This window comes from Mustela erminea, chromosome 20 (assembly GCF_009829155.1).
Source record: "Mustela erminea isolate mMusErm1 chromosome 20, mMusErm1.Pri, whole genome shotgun sequence".
Taxonomy (NCBI): Eukaryota; Metazoa; Chordata; class Mammalia; order Carnivora; family Mustelidae; genus Mustela; species Mustela erminea.
In genome coordinates, this window is record NC_045633.1 from 265,492 (window position 1) to 288,452 (window position 22,961).

A 22,961-nucleotide genomic window follows, 5' to 3' on the forward strand; every position below is an offset into this window, starting at 1 on the left:
CTGTCTCACAGAGAAGCCTCAGTCTGTTCCCCTCTGGGTGCTCCAGAGCACATAAATTCCCCCTCTGCCACCTCCCACTGGCAGAGCACAACCCCAGCGAAGTCTCAGGGGTCACAGGAGCTCCTGCTTCTACCCTGGTGCTACCAAAACCATGAGAAGTACTAACTAGTCCAGAGAGCTGGCTTCCAGTTGCTGCCTCCGCCATGGCTGTCTGGGCAGGTCCAGACCACTGGAGAGGTCCCAACCGGAGACAGCACACTGAGATTTTCATGCTGGGAGTGTTAAGACTCTCACTGGTCCTAGAGAACACCCACTAACGCCTGCACAGACCTCTCTCAGGGGAGGGTGTGGAGTGTGACTCACACCCCAGTCGCACCGCGTGAGTGCAGAGTGCAAAAAGCTGTGGTTCTAGAGAACACCAGCTGGTGTCCACACCAGACTCCCTCATGTGCGCCGCCACCCAGATGCTCTCATGGGCACCAGCAGCTCAGGGACCAAGGCCTGGCTTCTTTGCCGCACTCACTCTGGAACAGCACCAGTGGTGGCCATCCTGGGTCCGTGGGCTTAAGCCATGTCCCTAACCGCCCAATTCCACCAACTTCCCCTTAAGATCTTTTGTTCTTTTTGAGTGCTTTTAACCAGACCCCAAGTTAATGCTGGTCCCCAATCACACGGCACTCTTGTATTGGGTATTACTTTCCAATGGGTTGCTTCTGGTGGCTCCCTCCCCCTTTTGTTTATCTTCCGATATCAGTCCGATGTTCCCACTCTGCTTTATCTGCCCACTGGAGTCTTCTGCCCCCATAGAGATCCAGAAGTGTATAATTCTAATCTCAGGCTGATTTCATGGGTGATCAGAGTGCTTTGGTAGATAATCAGCTCACTTTAGGGGACCGGTTGAAACAGTGCCTCCTACTTCTCTGCCATCTTGCCCCCTCTCTCCTTATGATTTTCTCTTTTTTTAAGATTTTATTTATTTATTTGACTGAATGAGAGAGACCACAAGTAGGCTGAGAGACAGGTAAGTAGAGAAGGGGAAGCAGGCTCCCTGCTGAGCAGAGAGCCCCATGCAGGGCTCAATCCCAGGACCCTGAGATCATGACCTGAGCTGAAGGCAGAAGCTTAACCCACTGAGCCACCCAGGTGCCCCTATCCTTATGATTTTCTTAATGACATTTTCTTTTCTTGAGTTTTACTGTAAGAATACATAATACACACAATATGCAAATTAGGTGTCTGTTTATGTTATCAGTAAGGCTTAATAATTAGGTTCTTGGGGAGTCAAATACATGGATTTCCAATGGCATGAGGGATCAGTGCCCCTAATCCCAGCATTGTTCAAGGGCCAACCATAGACATACTCCAGTTCCTTCTGTCTTCAAGTGGGACAATGCTGAGGTTTGCTTTCTACTGTCTCCCAGAACTCCCAATCAGGTGACTCTGCAGGGATACACAGTGGTGTCTCTTAAATATACTTTCCTTCCCAGCTCACATCCCTCCCCTATCTCTTAGGGACACTCTTAAATAAACTTCTTTCACTCAAATTCTTTTTTTTTTAATTTCATTCTTTTTTTTTTTTTTACATTTTTTTATTTCTTTTGAGAGTAACAGTATTCATTGTTTTTGCACCACACCCAGTGCTCCATGCAATCCGTGCCCTCCCCAATACCCACCCCCTGGTTCCCCCAACCTCCCACCGCCTACCCCTTCAAAACTCTCAGGTTGTTTTTCAGTGTCACTCAAATTCTTATCTTGGGTTTACTTCTGGGAGAACTCAAACTTCTGAGAACATAACCTATAAATTATACATATGCAAAAGTAACATATTCAATTTATTAATTCACCATGTTTTTATTTGCTAGAGGTTGGGAATATCAAAAGGAAACCGGTTAAATACATTATGACCCACCCACACAAAGGGACAATATGCAGCTGTATAAAAGAATGAAAAAATGCTTTATGTATCGATATAAAACATCTGAGCTATATTAATGAATAAAGCAAGATGCAGAACAGTATAAATAACATGTTATAATTTGTGTAAAAAGCTTGTATTTGTGTATGTGTTTGCATATGACTAGAATCTTTGTGAAGGAGACCCCCAAATACACACAACCTTGACAGCCCCTTAGGAGGGACCTGAAAGGCTATGGGGACCAGAATGAAGGGAAACTTCACCACAAATGCTTGCACACCTTTTGATTTTTTTAACAGATGGGTTTATCTATCTGTTAAAATAGTAAGTAAATACATAGATAAAGGGAGGTGCACCACTGCTCCTTGGACCTTATATAGCTCAAGTGTGGAATGGGTGGACAGGCTCCTGGTGGCTGACCAGATCCTGACTCCACCATGATTCTTCCAGTGTGGTCTCCACCCAACTGAACAGGCTCCCGCAGGTCTATGTCCTTGCCCATGAAAGGAGGTCTCTCTTCCTTTAGCAGGATCAGACTCTGTTGCATTTCCCTTTATGTTCACCCACAAAAGCTGCCATCACCTCTGTCAGAAGGAAGGTCCAATGGTACCTTCATCCACATATAAGGAATCTCAAGCAATTCCCTTCTTCCTGAGAGGTTGTACTGAAAGCACTCATCCCCTTCCAAGAGACATCTGAGTCATGCATACAACTCATGCATATGCTTGTACACACACTTGAACAAACATACACACATGAATGGAAGTCCAAGCTGTTCTTTCCTGAATGAGTTGCTACCACCCCACTCCCCAATACATGAATCTGTCCAACAGCCTGAGGACCTGCACTGTAGGTCTAACCAATGTCTTACTTCTTGCAGGAGAGGCCACTCGAGGGGGAAGGAGCTGCTACTGGGGCTGGGCAGCACTGGGACCAGCTTCACTCATCATGTCCTTGTACTGCCGCTTGAAGAAGCCAAGCTGCGGAGGCAGAGACAAAGGGAGTAATGACCAGCAAAGCCAGGGAAGTGGTGAAGGCCATGCAAACCAGGAGGGGAGACAGAGAGATCAGGAGGCACAAAGAAAAATGTGGCAGACTCTAAAGAGACCTGGGGGAAATGGGGCAGGGAAAGAGAGGCATTAACGTTAGAGACAGGAAAGATAGAAAAGAAATAAAATACAGAAGGAAAAGGGAAAATTAATACCTTTATAGTGGTCATTCTAGACCAGGGACCATTCTAAGTGTACTACATATATTGGGTTAATACCCAATTACCTTCACAAAATGGTACTGACACTCATTTTATAGCTGAAGAAACAGACTCTGTGACTTGGTGGGAGTCAAAGCCAGTAACGAGCTGCTGAGTAAGAAGCAGTGCGGGAGAGGGGAGCAGACAGGAAAAGGGGATACCTTGTACAGTCCAGCGGTGATGAGGGCCAGAAGCACGAACCCCCCCACTGAACTGCCCACTATAAGTGGTAAAGGGTTGTGCACTTCAGTTGGCTCCACTTTGGTTTCTGTCTGTGGCAGAGGGAGAGAGGGGTAATGATGAACTTCAGATTTCTAGGGGTTCCCCCGTCAGAACTTGTGCACTCCCTGAACCCAATGACTAGCCCCTCCCTGGACCCTCACTCCTCCTTTTTTTTTAAAGATTTTATTTCTTTATTTGACAGAGAGAGAGAGACATCACAAGTAAACAGCGCAGCAGGCAGAGGGTGAGGGGGAAGGAAGCAGGTTTCTGCCAAGCAGAGAGCCCAATGTGAGGCTCGATCCCAGGACCCTGAGATCATGACCTGAGCCGAAGGCAAAGGCTCAACCCACTGAGCCACCCGGGCGCCCCCTCACTCCTCCTCCGTCTCCTCCTCCCTTGTCTCACTCTATCGCTTTACCTAGAGATTGCTACAAGCCCAGCCTCCCCTCCTGCCTCCCATAGTCCCTCTGGGTCAGAGGAAAATACCTGGGCCCTCAGAAATGCCTCCTGTCCTGGAAGCATGGCAAACTCCGAATCATTAAACAAGACCTCTGCTGTGCTCACAACCTGAAGGTAGTGTGTTGAAGTCTATGGGAGAGAAAGGATGGCAGTTGGACCTGTGGGCCCCCTGGAGTATCGTGTCTGTGCCCAGCTGAGCCTTGGCCCTCACGTACCTTGATATACCAGTCAAATGAGAGGTTGCCTTGGAGGGTGATATTGAGCTTTTCCTGGATGCCAAAGGTCAGGATGTCACACTGGATTCTCTGGCAGACAGCGATGGAACAGTTCTGGGGAGAGAGCAGAGGGTAGGAATGACTAAGCTGGATACAGAAAATATCCATGCACCCAGTCCACACTGTTGGCAGGTGGTACTCAGCACTAATAAAGGAACAGTGCTGAGTCTGCACGTGTCCCTAAAGCTGGGTTAGGGTTATTCTTACCACAACTGGAGTCTTCTTAAGCTCCACCAGGAAATCAGAAAGAGGGGGTTCCCACTCCTTGCTGTGGCAAGTGCTGGAAAGGTTCTAAGGAAAGAGAGACACTGTGAGAAGGGCAGAAAATGAGGGCTCATGGGTCCACCATCAAGGAGACTGAAATGGCCAAGGTCCAGGAGAGGGTCAAAATGGCTCCAAAATCCAACAACAACCAAAAAAAACCAGAGATTTTAGGAAAGACCAGGGCTGTGGTGGTAGGAGTTGGGTCACTCCTCAAGCCCAGCTAGACTTACCTTGGAAAAGGTGACTTGAGGGTTGTCCCACACAGTGACCTGGTTCAGCTTGGTAGGCACCCAGAAGACCACGCTGATGGGGAGGCTCCTTTGCCCCAAGTTGTTGAACTGCACAGTGGGAGGAGGGCAGTGGATACCGGCACTCTGCCTTTCTGCTCCCGCCAGCACCCAGAGTCTGCCTCCCGACTCCTGACAGCCCCGTACACCTAATAAGGCCTCGCAGTCCCGAGCAGCCTGCCTCCTGATGCTTTCTGGGAGTCAGAAGAGGGTAGGGGTTAAACACACATCTGAAAGCCAGACAGGCTGGTACTAAGTAGTGGCTCTTCCACTACTAGCGGTGAGACCATGGCTGTGTTCTGTTAACCTCTCTGAGCCTCATTTGTTCCATCTGCGAACTGGAGATAATGACAGTCCCTGATTCAAAGAATCATTGTAATGATAAAATGAGGTGTGTGTGTGTGTGTGTGTGTGTGTGTGTGTGTGTGTACACATGCGCACGCAGTCCTGGGTGTGTACAGAATGAAAGTGAGCCTGCAACAGAGCCCAGCACGTAGTAAGCATCTGATGTGTGTCTCCCGTCATTATTTCCCATTATCACACACCCATCCCATTGATTTCCCTCCCTGGCTTCCTTCTCAGCTACCCACCTCATACTTATGCTCTATAATGCGGCTGGTCTTCTCTGCAGCTGTGAAGCTGAGATATTTAGTGGAGACCTCATGGCTGATGGGAGAAAGAAGAAAGTAAAGGAGGTGTCAGGACTTCAAATGTGTCCTAAGAGGAGGTCTTGGGCTAAGTGTGTTAGGGAATAAACAGACATAAGGGTAAGGCTGCCCTGAGACACTGCCAGTGGGATGGTGTATAGGGGGCCAGACACGTCAGACACACAGAATGTACTAGCTTGGGCCATGCAGACACATGCACACACACATGCACAAATACACACCCATGCTCACAGATGCTAGACACACACACACACGCACACACGCACACACAAATACACAATGGGCCATGTTTGGCCCAGTGGTAAAGGCAGGGCTAAAGCCCTAGAAGCCAGTACCTGGTGACTACCACGAAGACAGTGTATTTCACAGGCAGCTCCAGCTGGAATTCAGTTTTGTTGGTCCTAGTCGTGTTGTTCTCACTGAAGGGAAACAGAGAGCTTTCTTGTATATCTTTTTCACGAATTTATAATCTGTGTAAGGGCAGGAACCACACACGTCTTACCCATGCTGTCGCACCAGCAGCACTGAGTACAGAGCCTGGTGCATGGTGGGCGCTCAGTTGGTATTTACTGAACGAATGAGTGAATGAATGAGCTGAAGGGAGAACCAGTGGGGAGAGGGCAGTGGTCCACACTGGGGAGGGGTTTGGGACCTCAAAGTGGGGAAGCTGGCTCAGCACACCTGGTCACATTGGCCTTGAGGAGTAGTCTGTTTCCCAAGGAAGCATCAGATTCTACACCAAATGTGATAGTAAATGTGACCTGGAGTTAGAGAAAAGAGAGACAGTGAAAAGAATAGAAGAAACAACCCAAATGTCTATCAACTAAAGAATGAATAATAAAATGTGGTGCATCGCCCAGCAATTGCACTACTGGGTATTTACCCTAAAGATTCATGTTTGTAACAGCAATGTCCACAATAGCCAAACTATGGAAAGAACCTAGATGTCTATCAACAGATGAATGGATAAAAAAGATATGGATATATATATACACACACACATATATATAGATATATATATATCCATATTTATCCATTCATATATATCTCCATATATATATCTATAGATAGATCGATATTCCAGAAAGATTTCATTTTTTATTTATTTTCAGCATAACAGTATTCATTATTTTTTCACCACACCCAGTGCTCCATGCAATCCATGCCCTCTATAATACCCACCACCTGGTTCCCCAACCGCTCACCCCACCGCCCCTTCAAACCCCTCAGATTGTTTTTCAGAGTCCACAGTCTCTCATGATTCACCTCCCCTTCCAACTTACCCCAACTCCCTTCTCCTCTCTAACTCCCCATGTCCTCCATGATTTCATTTTTTGATGGCTGCATAGAATTCATATATATGTATCTATACATATATGAATAGGTATATTTACATATATAAATATAGTATTCATGTATGTATCTGTATGTGTATATATACATATGTATATACATGTATATACATATATACTCATGTATACATATATACATGTATATTTTTAAAATTTTAAAAATAAAAGAAAAACAAATCGCTTGGGGAAAAAATGAAATCTTGCCATTTTCAATGACATGGTTGGAACTAGAGGGTATTATGCTAAGCAAAATAAGTCAGTCAGAGAAAGACAATCATCATATGATCTCTCTGATATGAGGAATTTGAGAGGCAGGAGTGGGGGCTCGTGGGGGGAAGGGAGGAAAAAGTGAAACAAGATGGGACCAGGAAGGGAGAAAACCTAAAAGATTCTTAATCTCAGGAAACAAACTGAGGGCTGCTGGCAGCGGGGAGGGATGGGGCGGCTGGGTGATGGACACTGGGGAGGGTATGTGCTATGGTGAGTGCTGTGAATTGTGTAAGACTGCTGATTCACAGACCTGTACCCCTGAAACAAATAATACAGTACATGTTAATTTTTTAAATGTGGTGCATCCATATACACTATGGAGTATGACGCCTCCATCAGAAAGGATGAATACCCAATTTTGTAGCAACATAGACGGGACTGGAAGAGATGATGCTGAGTGAAATAAGTCAAGCAGAGAGAGTCAATTATCATATGGTTTCACTTATTTGTGGAGCATAACAAATAGCATGGAGGACATGGGGAGTTAGCGAGGAGAAGGGAGTTGGGGGAAATTAGAAGGGGAGGTGAACCATGAGAGACTATGGACTCTGAAAAACAATCTGAGGGTTTTGAAGGGGTGGGGGGTGGGAGGTTGGGGGAACCAGGTGGTGGGTATTATAGAGGGCACGGATTGCACGGAGCACTGGGTGTGGTGCATAAACAATGAATACTGTTACGCTGAAAAGAAATTTTTAAAAATGTGGTGCATCCATATATCAGACTGCTATCCAGCAGTAAAAAGAAATGAAGTATTGATACATGCTGCAAACATGGATGATCCTTGAAAACATGGCCACATACTGTATAAACCCATTTACACAAAAGGTCCAGGATAGATGAATCTAGACGCAGAAAACAAATTACTGGCTGCCTAGAGCTTGGAGAAATGACAGGACTGGAGCTGATGGCTAAGGAGAGCAGGGTATTTTCTTGAGGTAAAAAAAAATTCTAAAATCGATCATGGCAATGAATGTATTAACTCTGTATTAACTAAAAGCCATTGAACTGTGTGCCTGAAATGGGGGAATTCAATTATATCTCAATAAAACTATCTTTCAAAATAAGAGCCAAGAAGAGAGAGAGAAGAATTCAGGAGAAAACAAAAGAGAAAAAGACAGGAGGACAGCAGCCTGACCTCTGAGGAGTTTGGGAAGATGGGGTGGTTTATGCCGCAGCTGCTGTTCTTCAAGCCTTCAGGCCCATTGGTGGAGTCCTCAGACTCACAAATCAGGCGCCAACGTCTCCATGAGAGCTGCTTCTGGAAGGCAAGGGAGACAGAGGTAGCGATGTCAAGCACCCACTGTAGAGACAGGGAAAATAAAGTCAAAGAGAGCCTGAGAAAGATTTGGTTACCTGGGCCAACGACACCCTCCGATAGGACAAGCCAGGTGGGTAGAAGATGGTGACCTGAGTTCTGTAGGAGTCCTCACCCTGGTTTCTCACAGTCAGTGTCACGTTGAAGTCTCGGAGACCACCCACCACCAGGGCGTCCAGGCTGTGGGAATAATAAGCCAGGCCATGAGATGCTGAGGGTTTCCATGTGGCAAGTCTGCGCTGGTGGGAAGGAGGCACAGATGCTTGGAGAGAGAAGACAGGGAATGGGGCAGCCACACAAACACCTCTGAAGCAGCTGCTCTGTGCCAGGCTCCCTTACAGGCCTGGAGAAGAACAAAGCACCAGGTTGTGGTGCAGATTTGCAGGTAGCAATGAGGAAAAGAAACTCACCCCATAAAAGTGAAGGTGATGCTGAGGTCATCATGGCAGATGCCGTCACTGCCACAATTCTGCTCAAAGGGAAACTACCAAAAAAAAAAAGAGAGAGAGAGAATATGATGAAAGGAAAGAATGAAATGATGTGAAATGAAACAATAAAACCAATTATTGAAATAAAATTACGTGAAATGAAATAAAATGTGCTTCAGTGATCTTGGCCTCAGGTCCCTTCCATGCTCCTGCAGGACCACAAGTTGAGGACTCACCAAAGCTGTGAAGTGTCTCTGAGCATCCACAGCCAGCAATGGCTGGAGGTTCTTGAATGAGGTCAAAGGCTTCCCCACCAGAGAGAAGTTGAAGTGCAGGATGATGGGGGTCACTGAATCCTCTACACAATACTGAGAGATAACAGGGGTTTAAGAGTCTGCCTTCCTCAGCTTCCCAAGCCCACCCCATGCTTGAAGGACCCAGAAGTGTGGCCATCTCTTGCTCACCACTAACAGTAGCTTTAGGCTTTCACATTCTTGATTCAGCGTCAAAATCCTTGTCTGTCTGCGTGTGCTGTTCTTTGTCTCATCAAAGACAACTCGGGGATGTGGGAGACTTGGGTCCAGAGCCAGGTCATATGTAACGATGCTCTGGATCTCTCCTGAGGGGGGCAGGGCAGCATGGTGGTGAGGAGGCCAGCTTTGGAGTCAAACAAGCATGAGTTTGAGGTTCATATCTATTGCTCTCCAACCATATATGACCTCTTTGAATCTCCATTCCTTATTTTTAATTTGAGAATAATAATTGTACCTTCTTCATGGTGAAAATTAAATGAAATAGTGTCCATAAAGCATTTAGCACAATGCCTGCTACATAGCAAGTGCTCAATAAATGGCAGTTATTCTGTTACATCCTAAAATATTAAGTATATTTTCCTGGAAACTCTCAACTTTTTTCTTTACTTTGGTCTTCAGAAGTTTGTGCTTTGGTATGGTACAATATATAATGTCTTATACATTGGTATAATATACTATGGTATGGTTTCCTTTATATTTATCCTTCTTTGATTTGGCAGAGAATCTTGATGTCTTTCATCAGTTTTAAAAATATGTTACCACTATTTTGTTGCTTCTTATTCTCTCTCTTTCTTCTGTTTGGAATTCCAATTATATATTTATTAAATTTTTCACTGTGTTCCATATCTCTTGTGATTTCTCTCTGTATTTTTCATCCTTTTTTCTCTCCATGTGTTAATCGAAATATTTTCAGTTGATTTATTTTCCAGTTCACCAATTCTCTATACTGCTTCTAACCTATTAAATGTATTTATTGAGCTCTTAATTTCAGTCTCTGTATTTTTCAGTGCTAGATTTCCATTTTAATCTATTTTATGAATTCCAGGTCTTTTCTAAACTTCACCACTTCCTCTTTTTTCTTGAAGATATTCACTGTAGTTATTTTTAAATTCCTAATAACTAATTCCTGAATCACCTATCAGTCTATTTCTATTATCTACTGTTTCTCTTGGTTGCTGGTCTGAATAGACATTGTTCCAATAGAAAGACCAAGTTGCTTACCAATCTCTCTCTCACATTTCTGTCTCCCCAGCACTGGAGAGTTCAACTTCTACTCAACTCTTTAGCTGCTATCTTCTACTGAGTTTCTGACCTAGACATACATGGCTTAAGAATTCAGCCAATGACTTGAGAGGAATTTATACTGCACCTTCTATGCAATTCTCTACTCTCCAAAATTTTGCTCTCAGTGTCTTGCCATGCTGGTTGCCCGAAACTGACTGCTATCTCCTCAGCCCTGTAAGATTACTGCTAGAAACCTAATTTTATTTCCTTCCCATTTCTCCCTAGTACCACCGTTACAATTCCTCCATACCAAGCACAGTGCTACTTTTTCAGAATAGAGATAAGGAGAAAGTCAAGTTAGTTGTGAAAAAATGCATGTTTGAATGTTTTGTGAATTTGTGTCTAGCTTCATCAACCCAAACTCCCATTTAAATGAGTCATCTCTTGAGCTTGAAAAAAATCCTGGTTAGTTCACAGGTGTGGGGCCATTGCTTCTCTGGAGAACTGAGAGAGTAAGGGAGTACTGCATACTCACTTTTTGGTGGGGTTTGCTGGGACTCTCCACCCAGCCAGAGAAGTGCCTTGTCACTCCAGCCAAGCTTGTAAAAGCCTGCCAAAACCTGTCTGGAAGTTTGCTCTAAACTGACAGAAGGCTGGGAAGACTGGAGTGGTCCACCCATCAATGTCTCTAGTCATTTAACCCTTTCAGACTTACCTACCCAGCCTCACCTGCTCTTAGTCGGTCCCGTGTGTTCTTGCGAACATGGAGGCAAACTCTGACCTCTCCAGCAGTCTGGCCTTTCTCCACCTTTTCATGACATTCAAACACATTTCTTGCCACTTCCTTGGGTGTGAACTCCATGGTCACCTCAAGACGCAGCACAGGCTGGGATCTATAGGGACACCAGAGGGCCATCAGGGGCCTTCAGGCAATAAAGCCATTTCTTAAAGAGAAGATATTGGGTGTGCTCTAAAAGAAGTTCTCACCTGAGCAGCATCACATGGCCCTGGGCCCCTATAGCCAGGTCTACCAGTCCATCCATTGTGAGGTCCTGGCCCCCACTTAGTGACTGACCAAAATACTGGAGCCTGGGGGAGACCTGGGAGCCTTGAATCCTCTGAGGGTAGAAAGGAGGAGAGAAAGGGAGTGGGAAAGAATAGGAAAGTGTGTGATTCAATTGCCCAGAGTGACCCCAGGACGTATTGTCTGGGCTCCACTTTGGTCGCATCTCCTACAGCTTCTCAAGGAAATTAAGGCATTATTCAGCTTTAGACCACAGCCTTGAGATGACACCCAAAATTTCTATCAATTACCCAGGTTTTCCAAGAAAAACAAAGTTTTACAGGAAAGACGTGACACAGCATGCTATTTGACTAAGCTGAATCTTTTCACATGGTCAGGATAATGCAAACACTGAATACTGATCTTACCAAAATTCTCATCTAAGGAGTGGAGGAGGAGGGCAAAAGGTCAGAGGTGGCAAGCTTTCTGAAAGCAAGGTCAGTCCTCACCTCCCACAATGGGAAGTCAACGTTAAAACAATAATGAAGCAGCAACAAAATCATGTCATTGAGAATTATGGAGAATCACTGAAAGAGCTGCAAGAAGTTTCAAGAGAAGGGAAAATAAAGAGGAAGTTACTGTGTGAGTGTGATGATTGTTATTTTTCATAATGATACTTTAAGAATAATTTTCACTCTTTAATCTATGTGCCACATTAAAGAGGGCGTGTGATGAGCACTGGGTGGAAGGTGCAACTGATGAATCATTGAACCCTAAATCTGAAACTAGTGATGGAGTATATGTCGACTAACTAAATTTAAATTTTTAAAAAAACACTCTACAAATAACAGCCAAATAAATTTAAAGGAAATTTTAAAAGTGATTTTTGTCATGCATTTAATACCACTGAATTGCACACCTGAAAAATGGTTAAGATGGTAAATTTTATGTCATGTATATTTTACCTCAGTTTTTTAAAAAGTGATTTTTCCAACTAAAGCAAAGGGTGAGGAAGGATGAGTTCCTGGGAATGTGCCAAATCTTAGTCTAGACGGTGCTTACGCAGCTTCACGGACACGTGAAAACTCATCACTTAAGATGGCTGTGTTTACTGGATGCGCATTATGCCTTGAAGTTTTTTGAGAAAAATTTATGGTATTCTGTTGGGAGGAAGTTTTGTTTTGTAATTAAGCATAATGTAAAATTAAGTAGCTGGGAAAGCCACAGCATGCTTACTTATCCTAACACTAACCACCCTCCTCCCTAACCCTGAGAAAAAGCAAGACAAAACACAAACAGTGGAACAGGATAGGATAAGTAGAACAGCAGAAAAGGACAGAATGATCTTTTTTTGAAGATAAAGTAAAACTAGAGCCTTCACACCCCAGATACACAGAGAAGCAGCAGGTGTGAGTGAAAAAAGGCCTAATTATAAGAGTCACACAATGGTGGAAAGAGGCTCCATGATGCAGAGAGAAGTAAGGCAGTGGTTCTTAACCCTGGCAGCAACTAACAAACACCTTTAAAATACTAGAGTGGGTTTAGCATGTAAGTGATGAATCACTGAATTCTATTCCTGAGACCAATATTGCACTATATGTTAACTAACTATAATTTAAGTAAAATTTTAAAGACACAATAAAATAATAAAGATATAAAACTTTTAATAAATAAATAAAATGCTGGAGCCTACATGGTATATACTATTCTATTTATATGAAGTTCTAGAATGAGTAAAACTAATCTATGGTGGAAAATAATCAGAACAGTGGTTTCCTTTCTAATAGAGCAGTGTCAGAAACTGACTGGATAGTGGCAGGAGAGAACTTCCTGGAGTGGTAATTATGTTCTATATCTTGATAGGAATGTGGGTTACACAGATGTATGCATTTGTCAAAATCATTGAATGGCAAAGGATTTATGCATCTCCTGTCTATAAATGTTATCTTAAAAACAACAGTCAGTAAATATTGAATTCTAATTACTGATGTTCTGACTAGATATATTTAACTAGAATATCCAACTAGATATTCTAAGTAGTGAATTCTAGTTAAGTACTTAAGTAGTTAAGGGCATTGTAACTTACTTGGAAATGCATTAAAAAACAGGATAGACTCATGGATGGATAGAAATAGAGTAAATCAAAGAATGGAGTTGAGGGACATTGGAAGGGGAGGTGAACCAGGAGAGACTGTGGACTCTGAAAAACAATCTGAGCACTGGGTGTTGTGCAAAAATAATGAATACTGTTATGCTGAAAATAAAAAATAAATTTAAAAAAAACAATCTGAGGGGTTTTGAAGGGGCGGGAGGGTGGGAGGCCGGGGTACCAGGTGGTGGGTATTGTGGAGGGCACGGATTGCATGGAGCACTGGGTGTGGGGAAAAAATAATGAATACTGTTATGCTGAAAATAAAATGAAAAAAAAAATAAATAAAAACAGAAAACAGGAAAAAAAGAAATTTTAAAAAATGGATGTGTGATAACATAAGTGGTCAATGTTAACTGTAGATTCTAGGTTGTAAATATATGGGTGTTCGTTATACAGTTCCTTCAACTTTGCTGTAAATTTGAAAATTTTCTAAATAAGATGCTGGAAATTTCTATTGATAGCTGGGGCACCAACTCCAGACTAATTAAATTAGAACCCATACTAGCAGGGCCTAAGCATCTGTGTTTTTTTTAATCCTTCAGGTTATTTCATTATGTTGACAAGATTGAACCTCTGGCATGAGAGATCTGGCAGGTGCTATGGAGGGACTGGAAGGAAAAACACTTAAGAAATATGTGAAGTTGGGGGGGCGCCTGGGTGGCTCAGTGGGTTAAAGCCTCTGCCTTCGGCTCAGGTCATGATCCCAGGGTCCTGGGATCGAGCCCCGCATCGGGCTCTCTGCTGAGCGGGAAGCCTGCTTCCTCCCCTCTCTCTCTGCCTACTTGTGATTTCTGTCTGTCAAATAAATAAATAAAATCTTTGGGGCGCCTGGGTGGCTCAGTGGGTTAAGCCGCTGCCTTCGGCTCAGGTCATGATCTCAGGGTCCTGGGATCGAGTCCCGCATCGGGCTCTCTGCTCAGCAGGGAGCCTGCTTCCTCCTCTCTCTCTGCCTGCCTCTCTGCCTACTTGTAATCTCTCTCTGTCAAATAAATAAATAAATCTTTAAAAAAAAAAAAAAAAGAAAGAAATATGTGAAGCTGGAAAAAAGCCAGAGACCCAAGGGTGGAAGCGCAGTGGGTGTGATGGCGGTGACGGGAAGGAACCAGACTGTGGGAGTCCCTCTACATAGTGGACTCCATCTAGCAGGCAACAGGAAGGTATTTCAGAGAGGAAACCAGTTGTGGCAACCAAAATTTCAAGTGACCAACTACCAAGATGGGCTACATAATTTGCAGGATCCAGTACCAAAAATAAATAAATAAATAAAAGTGCAGAACACCTTGTTCAAAAATTAATAACTTCAAGAAAGCAAGAGCAGAGCATTAAACTAAGAGCAAGATCCTTCTTACTTTCAGTACTAAAACTAGGACAGATCTGAGCAAAACAGGACTATTGGTCTCCCTACCAAGGCTGACTGAGATTCAGAAGAAAACAATGCCTACATCCCAACACTTCCAGCTGGTCAGGTACAACCTCTGAGCTTTAATCTCCTCATCTAATCTATAAAGTGGGAGTGGTGATGTCCCATGCACCTCCTATAGTTGTGGCAAGAATTTCCATAAAATGTGTTATTACTTTTAAAGGTTCTGAATACTGAATAGTAGTATTGGGAGAATTGATCTGGCAGCCATGGGGATGCTGAATGAGAAAGGAACAGATCAACAAAGAGGCTACTGACATGATGGGGACAGTGACCCGACCTTACCTGGCTATGGGACAGACTGATGCCCAGCCCTGAGGTTCCATGAAAGACATAGACAGCACCCTCGTTCTCCTGCTCTCCTGGGGCCCCGATGGCCACGTCCGTCAGCTTGTCCCCATTCACATCCCCCAGCACCGTCATGGCTGCCCCAAAGCGGCCCCAGGGATGGCCCAGCTCCCCGCGGAGAATAGCCCCACACTGCCACTTAGCCCTCTGTTGAATAAAAAGAATGTCAAGTCCCAACCCAGGCAACTCCTCAACTCCACACCCAGGTCACACCCAGCCCAGGCTCCAGGAGCCACTTACCCCCCGAGGCAAGGGGCACACAGACACCTGGCCTCCCCTTGTCTGCTCATAGTAATGGGGGGCCCCGATGAGGACCAGGTCCGAGTTGCCATCTTTGTCAATATCCACAGAGCAGAGGGAGGACCCAAAGTAGGAGCCAATCTGAAAGAGATGAGCCCAGGATCACATCTCTTGCCACCAAAATCAATGTGTGAGTGTTTTCTCCCTGTGAGGAAAAAATCATACCAGCTGGGGAAAGGACTTAGAAGCAGATGTTATTTTCTTTATGATTCAAATTCTCATTTGAATGCACTGCCAGCTAGAGGAAAATATTAGAGAGGTGATGGGAAGAGGCTGAGTATTGACCAACAATGGTGTTCCAGGGAGATGATTAGTACAGCAAGGAAGAAGTTGAATTGGAAACTACACAGAAAAGCCTAGGAGAGAATACAGAATATCTTCAATGTTGACCGTCTGGCTAGTAAGGAATCAACTGGCTTAAGTTAAAAATAACTTGCTGCAGGAATTTTTTTTGCATGGTATTGAGCAGTATTGTCTATCTTTTAAAATAATTTTTAAAGTATGTTTCCAAAAAACAAAAATATGTTCAATCTGTAGAATTCACCCACAAGACTCATCCATTTAGTCATTCATTCGTGCATTCATTTGTTCATTCATTTACAAAGTTTTGCTCTTTGCTGAGCATGAGACTGAGTCGTGGAAACACAGTGCTTTCCAGGGCTCTCCATGGAGCAGGAGACAAACAGGGAGATGTATTTAGCAATTTCAAAGTGGGGCAAGTTCCAGGAAGGAAAAGCGCCAGAGATGTCAAGACATGAGTCAATACAATCTGATTTCTGCACCACACACCATTGATGAAGGCCTCACTCATTGCCCAATAAAGGCATTTAAGCTTTTACCTAAAGTCAGTAGGATTTTTTTAGGTCAAGTTGATTAGGGAGTAATTTATATACAATAAAATTCAGCCTCGTTAGTACAGTTTTGTAAGTTTTGACAAATGCATGAAGTAATGTAACCACCACCAATGATCAAGATACAAGTTTCATCACTCCCAAAATATTCCATGTTCTAATGTAACCAACCTCTTCTCTCCAACACCAACCCTGGCAACCACTGATCTGTTTTCTGTCCCTAAAGTTATTCCTTTTCCAAAATGTTGTATGAATGGAATTGTATAGTATGTAGCCTTTTGTGTCTGGCTCCTTTCACCCAGAGTAATGCATTTAAGATTCAGTCAGGTTGTTACATATATAAGTAGTCCATTCCTTTTTATTTCCAATATTTCTGATATTCCATTATATGGATGTACCACAATTTGTTTATTCATTCCCCAGTTGAGTGACACTTGGACTGTTTCTCGTTTTTAGCAATTATGAATAGAGCCACTGGAAGCATTCAGATACAGGTTTTCATGTGAACATCTGTTATTGTTTTTCCTAAGTAAATACCTCAAAGTGAGATTGCCAGTATGGTAACAGCATATTAAACTTTGTAAGACATTGACAAATTGTTTCCAAAGTAGGCATGCCATTTTTCATTCAGGCAGAAATGTATGAGGATTTTAGTTGTTGCACATCCTTGCCAGGACTTGATATTGCCAGTTTACTACCTTCTGCTAATCATTCTCATAGCTATGTGATAGTATTTAATAGTCATTCTAATTGGCCTTTTTGTAATGATTAATGACATGGAGGATGTTTTCATGTGCTTACTTGCCATCTCTGTATCTTCTTTGGTGAAGTGTCTGTTAAAATATTTAGCTTACTGGGATGCCTGGGTGGCTCAGTCAGTTAAGCGTCTGCCTTCCGCTCAGATCATGATCCCAGGGTCCTGGGATCAAGTCAGGTTCCTTGCTCAATGGGGAGCCTGCTTCTCCCCCCTCCTTTTCTGCTTCCCCTGCTTGTGCTCTCTCTTACTCTCTGACAAATAAATAAAATCTTTAAAAAAATATTTAGCTTGTGCTCACTTTGGCAGCACATATACTAAAGAAAAATACTTAGCTTACTTCTTAATTGGATTGTTTAATTTCTTAGTGTTTAATTTTTGAGAATCTTTTATATATTCTGGATGTAAGTCTTTTGTCAGCTACATAATTTAAAAAAGAAGGAAAATTGGCAAATATTTTCTCCCAATCTGTAGCTTGTCTGTTCATTCTCTTAAGTGTATCTTTCTTTTTTTTAATTATGTTATGTTAGTCACCATAAAATGCATCATAAATTTTGATGCAGTGTTCCGAGATTCATTGTTTATGTACAACACCCAGTGCTCCATGCAATACGTGCCCTCCTTAACACCCACCACCAGGTTCACCCATCCCCCATTCCCCTCCCCCTCTAAATTGCTCAGTTTGTTTCTCAGAGTCCACAGTCTCTCGTGCCTTGTCTTCCCCTCCAATTTCCCTCAATTCACTTTTCCTTTCCTTCTCCTAATATCCTCCATGTTATTCCTTATGCTCCACAAGTGAAACCATAGGATAATTGACTGTCTCTGTTTGACTTATTTCACTCAGCAGAATCTCCAGCCCCATTCATGCTGATAGAAAAGTTGGGTGTTCGTCCTTTCTGATGGAGGCATAATACTCCATAGTGTATATGGACCACATCTTCTTTATCCTTTTGTCTATTGAAGGGCATCTTCACTCTTTCCACAGTTTGGCGACCGTGGCCATTGCTGCTATAAACATTGGGGTATAGATGACCCTTCTTTTCTCTACATCTGTCTCTTTGAGGTAAATACCCAGTAGTGCAATTGCAGGGTTATAGGGTAGCTCTATTTTGAATTTCTTAAGGAATCTCCACACTGTTTTCTTTTTGTTGTTGTTGTTGCTCTAATTTTACAATTTATTATTTTGAATTATATACTCAGTGCAATTAGCAAGACAGCTATTTTATATCTCTGTGTTTAGATTTTTTTAAATTTTTAATTAATTAATTAATTTTCAGAAAAACAGTATTCATTATTTTTTCACCACACCCAGTGCTCCATGCAATCCGTGCCCTCTATAATACCCACCACCTGGTACCCCAACCTCCCACCCCCCCACCACTTCAAACCCCTCAGATTGTTTCCACACTGTTTTCTGAAGTGGCTGCATCAACTTGCATTCCCACCAACAGTGTAAGAGGGCTCCCCTTTCTCCACATCCTCTCCAACATTTGTTGTTTCCTTCATTGTTTATCTTTGCCATTCTAACTGGTGTCAGGTGGTATCTCAATGTGGTTTTGATTTGATTTTCCCTGATGGCTAATGATGAAAATTTTTTCATTTGTCTCCTAGCTATTTGTATGTCTTCACTGGACAGCTCTGTATGGAAGAATGAAACTCGACCATTCTCTTACACCATAAACAAAGTAACTCAAAATGGATGAAAGACCTCAACGTGAGACAGGAATCCATCAAAATCCTACAGGAGAACATAGGCAGTAACCTCCTCGACATCAGCCACAGCAACTTCAAGACATGTCTCCATAAGGGGAATCCTCTTACACTGTTGGTGGGAATGCAAGTTGGTGCAGCCACTTTGGAAAACAGTGTGAAGATTCCTCAAAAAAATTAAAAATAGAGCTTCCCTATGGCCCTGCAATTGTACTACTGAGTATTTACCCCAAAGACACAGATGTAGTGAAAAGAAGGGCCATCTGTACCACAATGTTCATAGCATCAATGGCCACAATCGCCAAACTGTAGAAAGAGTGAAGATGCCCTTCAACAGATGAATGGATAAAGAAGATGTGGGCCATATATACAATGGAATATTACAGAGCTATCAGAAAGGATGAATACCCACCCAACTCTTGTAGCAACATGGACGGGACTGGAGGAGATTATTCTGAGTGAAATCAGTCTAGCAGAGACAGTCAATTATCCTATGGTTTCACTTGCAGAGCATAAGGAATAACACGGAGAACATTAGGAAAAGGAAAGGAAAAGTGAATTGGGGGAAATCGGAGGGGGAGACAGCATGAGAGACTGTGGACTCTGAGAAACAAACTGAGGGTTTGGGGAGGGAGAGGGTGGAGGACGGGTGAGCCTGTGGTGGGTTAAGGAGGACGCAGATCGCATGGAGCACTGGGGCTGGTGCCTAAACAGTGAGTCTTTGTTCACACTGAACTCTGAAAAATTAAAATTTTAAAAAATTTAAAAAGAGTCATTTGTGGTTTGTCTCCCTCTGGTTTCATCTTATTTTATTTTATTTTATATTCTTTTCCTTTTTTGTTCTGTTCTTTTTCATCCCTTCTTTATGAAAGTGAATATTCTTGTTTTATTTCCAATTTTAGGGGGGGGAATTTCTATTTTTTAGTGTGATGTTAGCTGGACATTTTTTAGGTTTCATTTATTTATTAATTAGAGAGAGTGTGTGTGTGTGTGTGTGAGCATGAGTAGGTTGGGGGGGTGCAGAGGGAGAAGGGGGACCAGACTCTCTCTGCTCAGCAGGGAGCCTGAAGTGGGGCTCAATCCCAGGACTCTGAGATCGTACCCTGAGCTGAAGGCAGATGCTTAACAAACTGAGCCACTGAGGTTCCCTTGGACTTTTTTTTAATAAGAGCTCTTTTTCAGGTTAAGTAAGTTCTTTGAGTTCCAAGTTTGCTGAAAGCTAAATATCACAAATGTTGTATTTTGTCAAATCCTTTATCTGCATCTATTATTATGGTTTTTTCTTCTCTAGTCTGTTATGGTGAGTTTCATTGACTGCTCTTTTTCTCAGAATGGTCTTTTTTAATTTAGATAAAGTTTACATAACATAAAATTCACCATTTCAAAGTATAAAGTTCAGTTGTCTTTAGTATATAAACAATGTTTATGTTGTTATGTCGTTATGTAACTATCTCCACTAATTCCAGAACATTTTCATCACCCCAGAAAGAAAGTCTGTATCTATTAGAAGTAAATTCAATTCCTTCTTTCCTCTATTCCTGGCAACTATTAATCTACTCTCCAGCTCTATGGATTTGTCTAATCTGGACATTTCAGGCAGATAAAATCATACAATATGTGGCCTTTTGTTACTGGTTATTTTCACTTAGCATAATGTTTTCAAGTTTTATCCATGTGACATGTATAAACAGTTCATCTTTCTTATGACTAAATAGTATTTCATTGTAAAGATACACCACATTTTGTTTATCTCTTCATAAATTGATGAACTTTAGTTTCTTTCCACTTTTTGACTGTTATGAATAATGGTGCTATGTACATTGATTTTTTTTATTTGAAACATTCCCACCAACAATGTATGAAGGCTCCAGTTTTTCCACATCCTCACCAATACTTGTAATTTTTCATTTCTTTAAATAGCCATTCTAATAGTATCTCTATTGTGGTTTGGGGGGTTTTTTGATATTTTATTTTTTTTTTTTATTTGGAAGAAAGAGAGAGAGCGCACAAGCAAGCGGGGTAGCAGAGGGAAAGGGAGAAGCAGGCTCCCCACTGATCAGGGAACCCCATGGGGGGCTTGATCCCAGGACTCTAGGATCATGACCCAAGTCAAAGGCAGACATTTAACCAACTAAGCCACCCAATTGCCCCCCTATTGTGGTTTTGATTTGCATTTCCCTAATAACTAATAATGTTGAACTTCTTATCATGTGCCTATTGGCCATTTGTATATCCTCTTTTAGAGAAATCTCTATTCAAATCCTATGCCCATTTTTCAATTACATCATCTCTTTTTTATTGTTGAGCTGTAAGAGTTCTTTATATATTTTAAATACCAAATCTTTATCAGATATATGATTTTATAAACTGTTTCTTCCTTTCTTTTCATTTTGATAGTGTCCTTTGATGCTTAAAAGTTTTCCATTGGATGAGGTCAAATTTATCTATTTTTTCTTTAGTGACTTGTGCTTCTGGTGTTATAGCTAAGAAATCACTGCCAAAGTAGACATCAACAGACATTTCTCCAAAGAAGACATACAAATGGCCAACAGACACATGAAAAATGCTCTACATCACTGGGAATCAGGGAAATACAAATCAAAACCACAATGAGACACCACTTCACACCAGTCAGACTGGTTAAACTGAACAACTCAGGAAACAATAGATGTTGGCAATGATGTGAAGAAAGAGAAACCCTCTTACACTGTTGGTGGGAATGCAAACTGGTGCAGCCACGCTAGAAAAACAGTAGGAAGGTTCCTTAAAAAAGTGAAAAATAGAGCTACCCTACACCCAGCAACTGCACTAGTCAGTATTTACCCAAAGTATACAAACATTGTGATTTGAATGGGCACATGAACCCCAAGGTTTATAGCCACCAATGTCCACAGTAGCCAAAAATATGGAAAGAGGCCAGATGTCTCGTGACAGACGAATGGATGAAGATGTACTGTGGAATATTACTCACCATCAAAAAGAATGAACTCTTACCATCTGGAGTGACATGGACGGAAGTAGAGGGTATTATGCTAAGTGAACTAAGTCAGAAAAAGACAAATACCATATGATTTCACTGATATGTGGAATTTGTGAAACAAAACAGATAAACATGGGGGGAGGAAGGGGAAAATAAAGATGAAATCAGAGAGGGAGGCAAGCTATAGAGATGCTGAACTTGAGGAAACAGACTGAGAGTCGCTGGCAGGGTGGTGGGAGGTGGGGATGGGGTAACTGGGTGATGGACATTAAGGAGGGCACTTGATGTAATGAGCATTGGGTATTATATGCAACTGATGAATCACTAATTCTACCCCTGAAACTAATAATACACTCTATGTTAGTTAATTTATTTTAAATTTTTTAAAATCCAGAAAAGTGGAAAAAGATCACTGCCAAATCTAAGGTTACAAAAATCAATGTGTTTCCTCCTAAGAGGTTTATAGCTTTATTTCTTGCCTTTGGGTTTTTATCTATTTTGAGTTAATTTTTGTATATCATGAGGCAGGGGATATCCAAATGCCCAGAACCATTTGTTGAAATATTACTTTTCCCCATTAAATGAACTTGGTACCTTTGTCAAAAATCAATTGATTGCAGACATATAGATTTATTTTGGGACTGTCAGTTCCATTCCATTGATCTGTAGGCCTATCCTTTTGCTGGTACCACACCATCTTAATTACTGTAGATCGGCAGTAAGTTCTGAAATTGGAAATTCTTCTCTTTCAAGATTATTTTGGCTATTCTGTGTCCTTCGCATTTCCATGTGAGTTTTAGAATCAGCTTGCCCATTTCTCAGCACTACTGAACAAGCCTTGCATTCCTGGATAAACCACATTTGATCATGATGTATTACCCTTTTTATGAGTACTATGTGTATAGACTAAAATTTTATTAAATATTGCTCTGTAGTCAACAAAGAGTTTTAAACTGCAGATTGATATAAACAGTTTCTCATTTGGAAAGGTCACCCTCCCTCTATGGATTAGAGGGGACAGATCTGAGACTGATCTTTTTCTTGCCCTTGCTCCCAGTGCCTTCACCCACACCCCCAGCCCCAACATGCACACCCTGAGCTCTCTCTTGCTCTCTCCCTTCTTCGGTGCTTGATTTCCCCTTCTTCACTTCTCTAGTTCTTCCCCTGAACTATCACTTTCTCCAGGAAACCTTCCCCAATA

The 22,961-nt window shown here is 42.3% G+C and overlaps 1 protein-coding gene across 4 annotated transcripts in view; it reads right to left on the minus strand.

The window, feature by feature from the left end:
• Positions 1–1,684: 1,684 nt before the first annotated feature.
• The window catches only part of LOC116580972 (integrin alpha-M-like), a 46,024-nt gene continuing 24,747 nt past the window's right edge, over positions 1,685–22,961 (minus strand). For 2 of the 4 annotated variants that reach the window (XM_032327894.1, XM_032327891.1), the window contains 18 exons: positions 15,406–15,546; positions 15,103–15,312; positions 11,230–11,360; positions 10,972–11,135; positions 9,169–9,323; positions 8,941–9,072; positions 8,687–8,760; positions 8,315–8,456; positions 8,097–8,219; positions 6,021–6,100; positions 5,675–5,758; positions 5,262–5,337; positions 4,615–4,722; positions 4,328–4,411; positions 4,061–4,174; positions 3,873–3,974; positions 3,326–3,436; positions 1,827–2,895 (listed from right to left, as the gene is read on the minus strand). In XM_032327894.1, coding sequence (XP_032183785.1) covers positions 2,824–2,895; positions 3,326–3,436; positions 3,873–3,974; positions 4,061–4,174; positions 4,328–4,411; positions 4,615–4,722; positions 5,262–5,337; positions 5,675–5,758; positions 6,021–6,100; positions 8,097–8,219; positions 8,315–8,456; positions 8,687–8,760; positions 8,941–9,072; positions 9,169–9,323; positions 10,972–11,135; positions 11,230–11,360; positions 15,103–15,312; positions 15,406–15,546 — 2,103 coding nt within the window. In that variant the 3' untranslated portion in view covers positions 1,827–2,823. Of the gene's footprint in view, positions 1,796–1,826; positions 2,896–3,325; positions 3,437–3,872; positions 3,975–4,060; positions 4,175–4,327; positions 4,412–4,614; positions 4,723–5,261; positions 5,338–5,674; positions 5,759–6,020; positions 6,101–8,096; positions 8,220–8,314; positions 8,457–8,686; positions 8,761–8,940; positions 9,073–9,168; positions 9,324–10,971; positions 11,136–11,229; positions 11,361–15,102; positions 15,313–15,405; positions 15,547–22,961 lie in introns of those variants that run through there. The other 2 variants (XM_032327893.1, XM_032327892.1) reach the window with 2 other exon arrangements.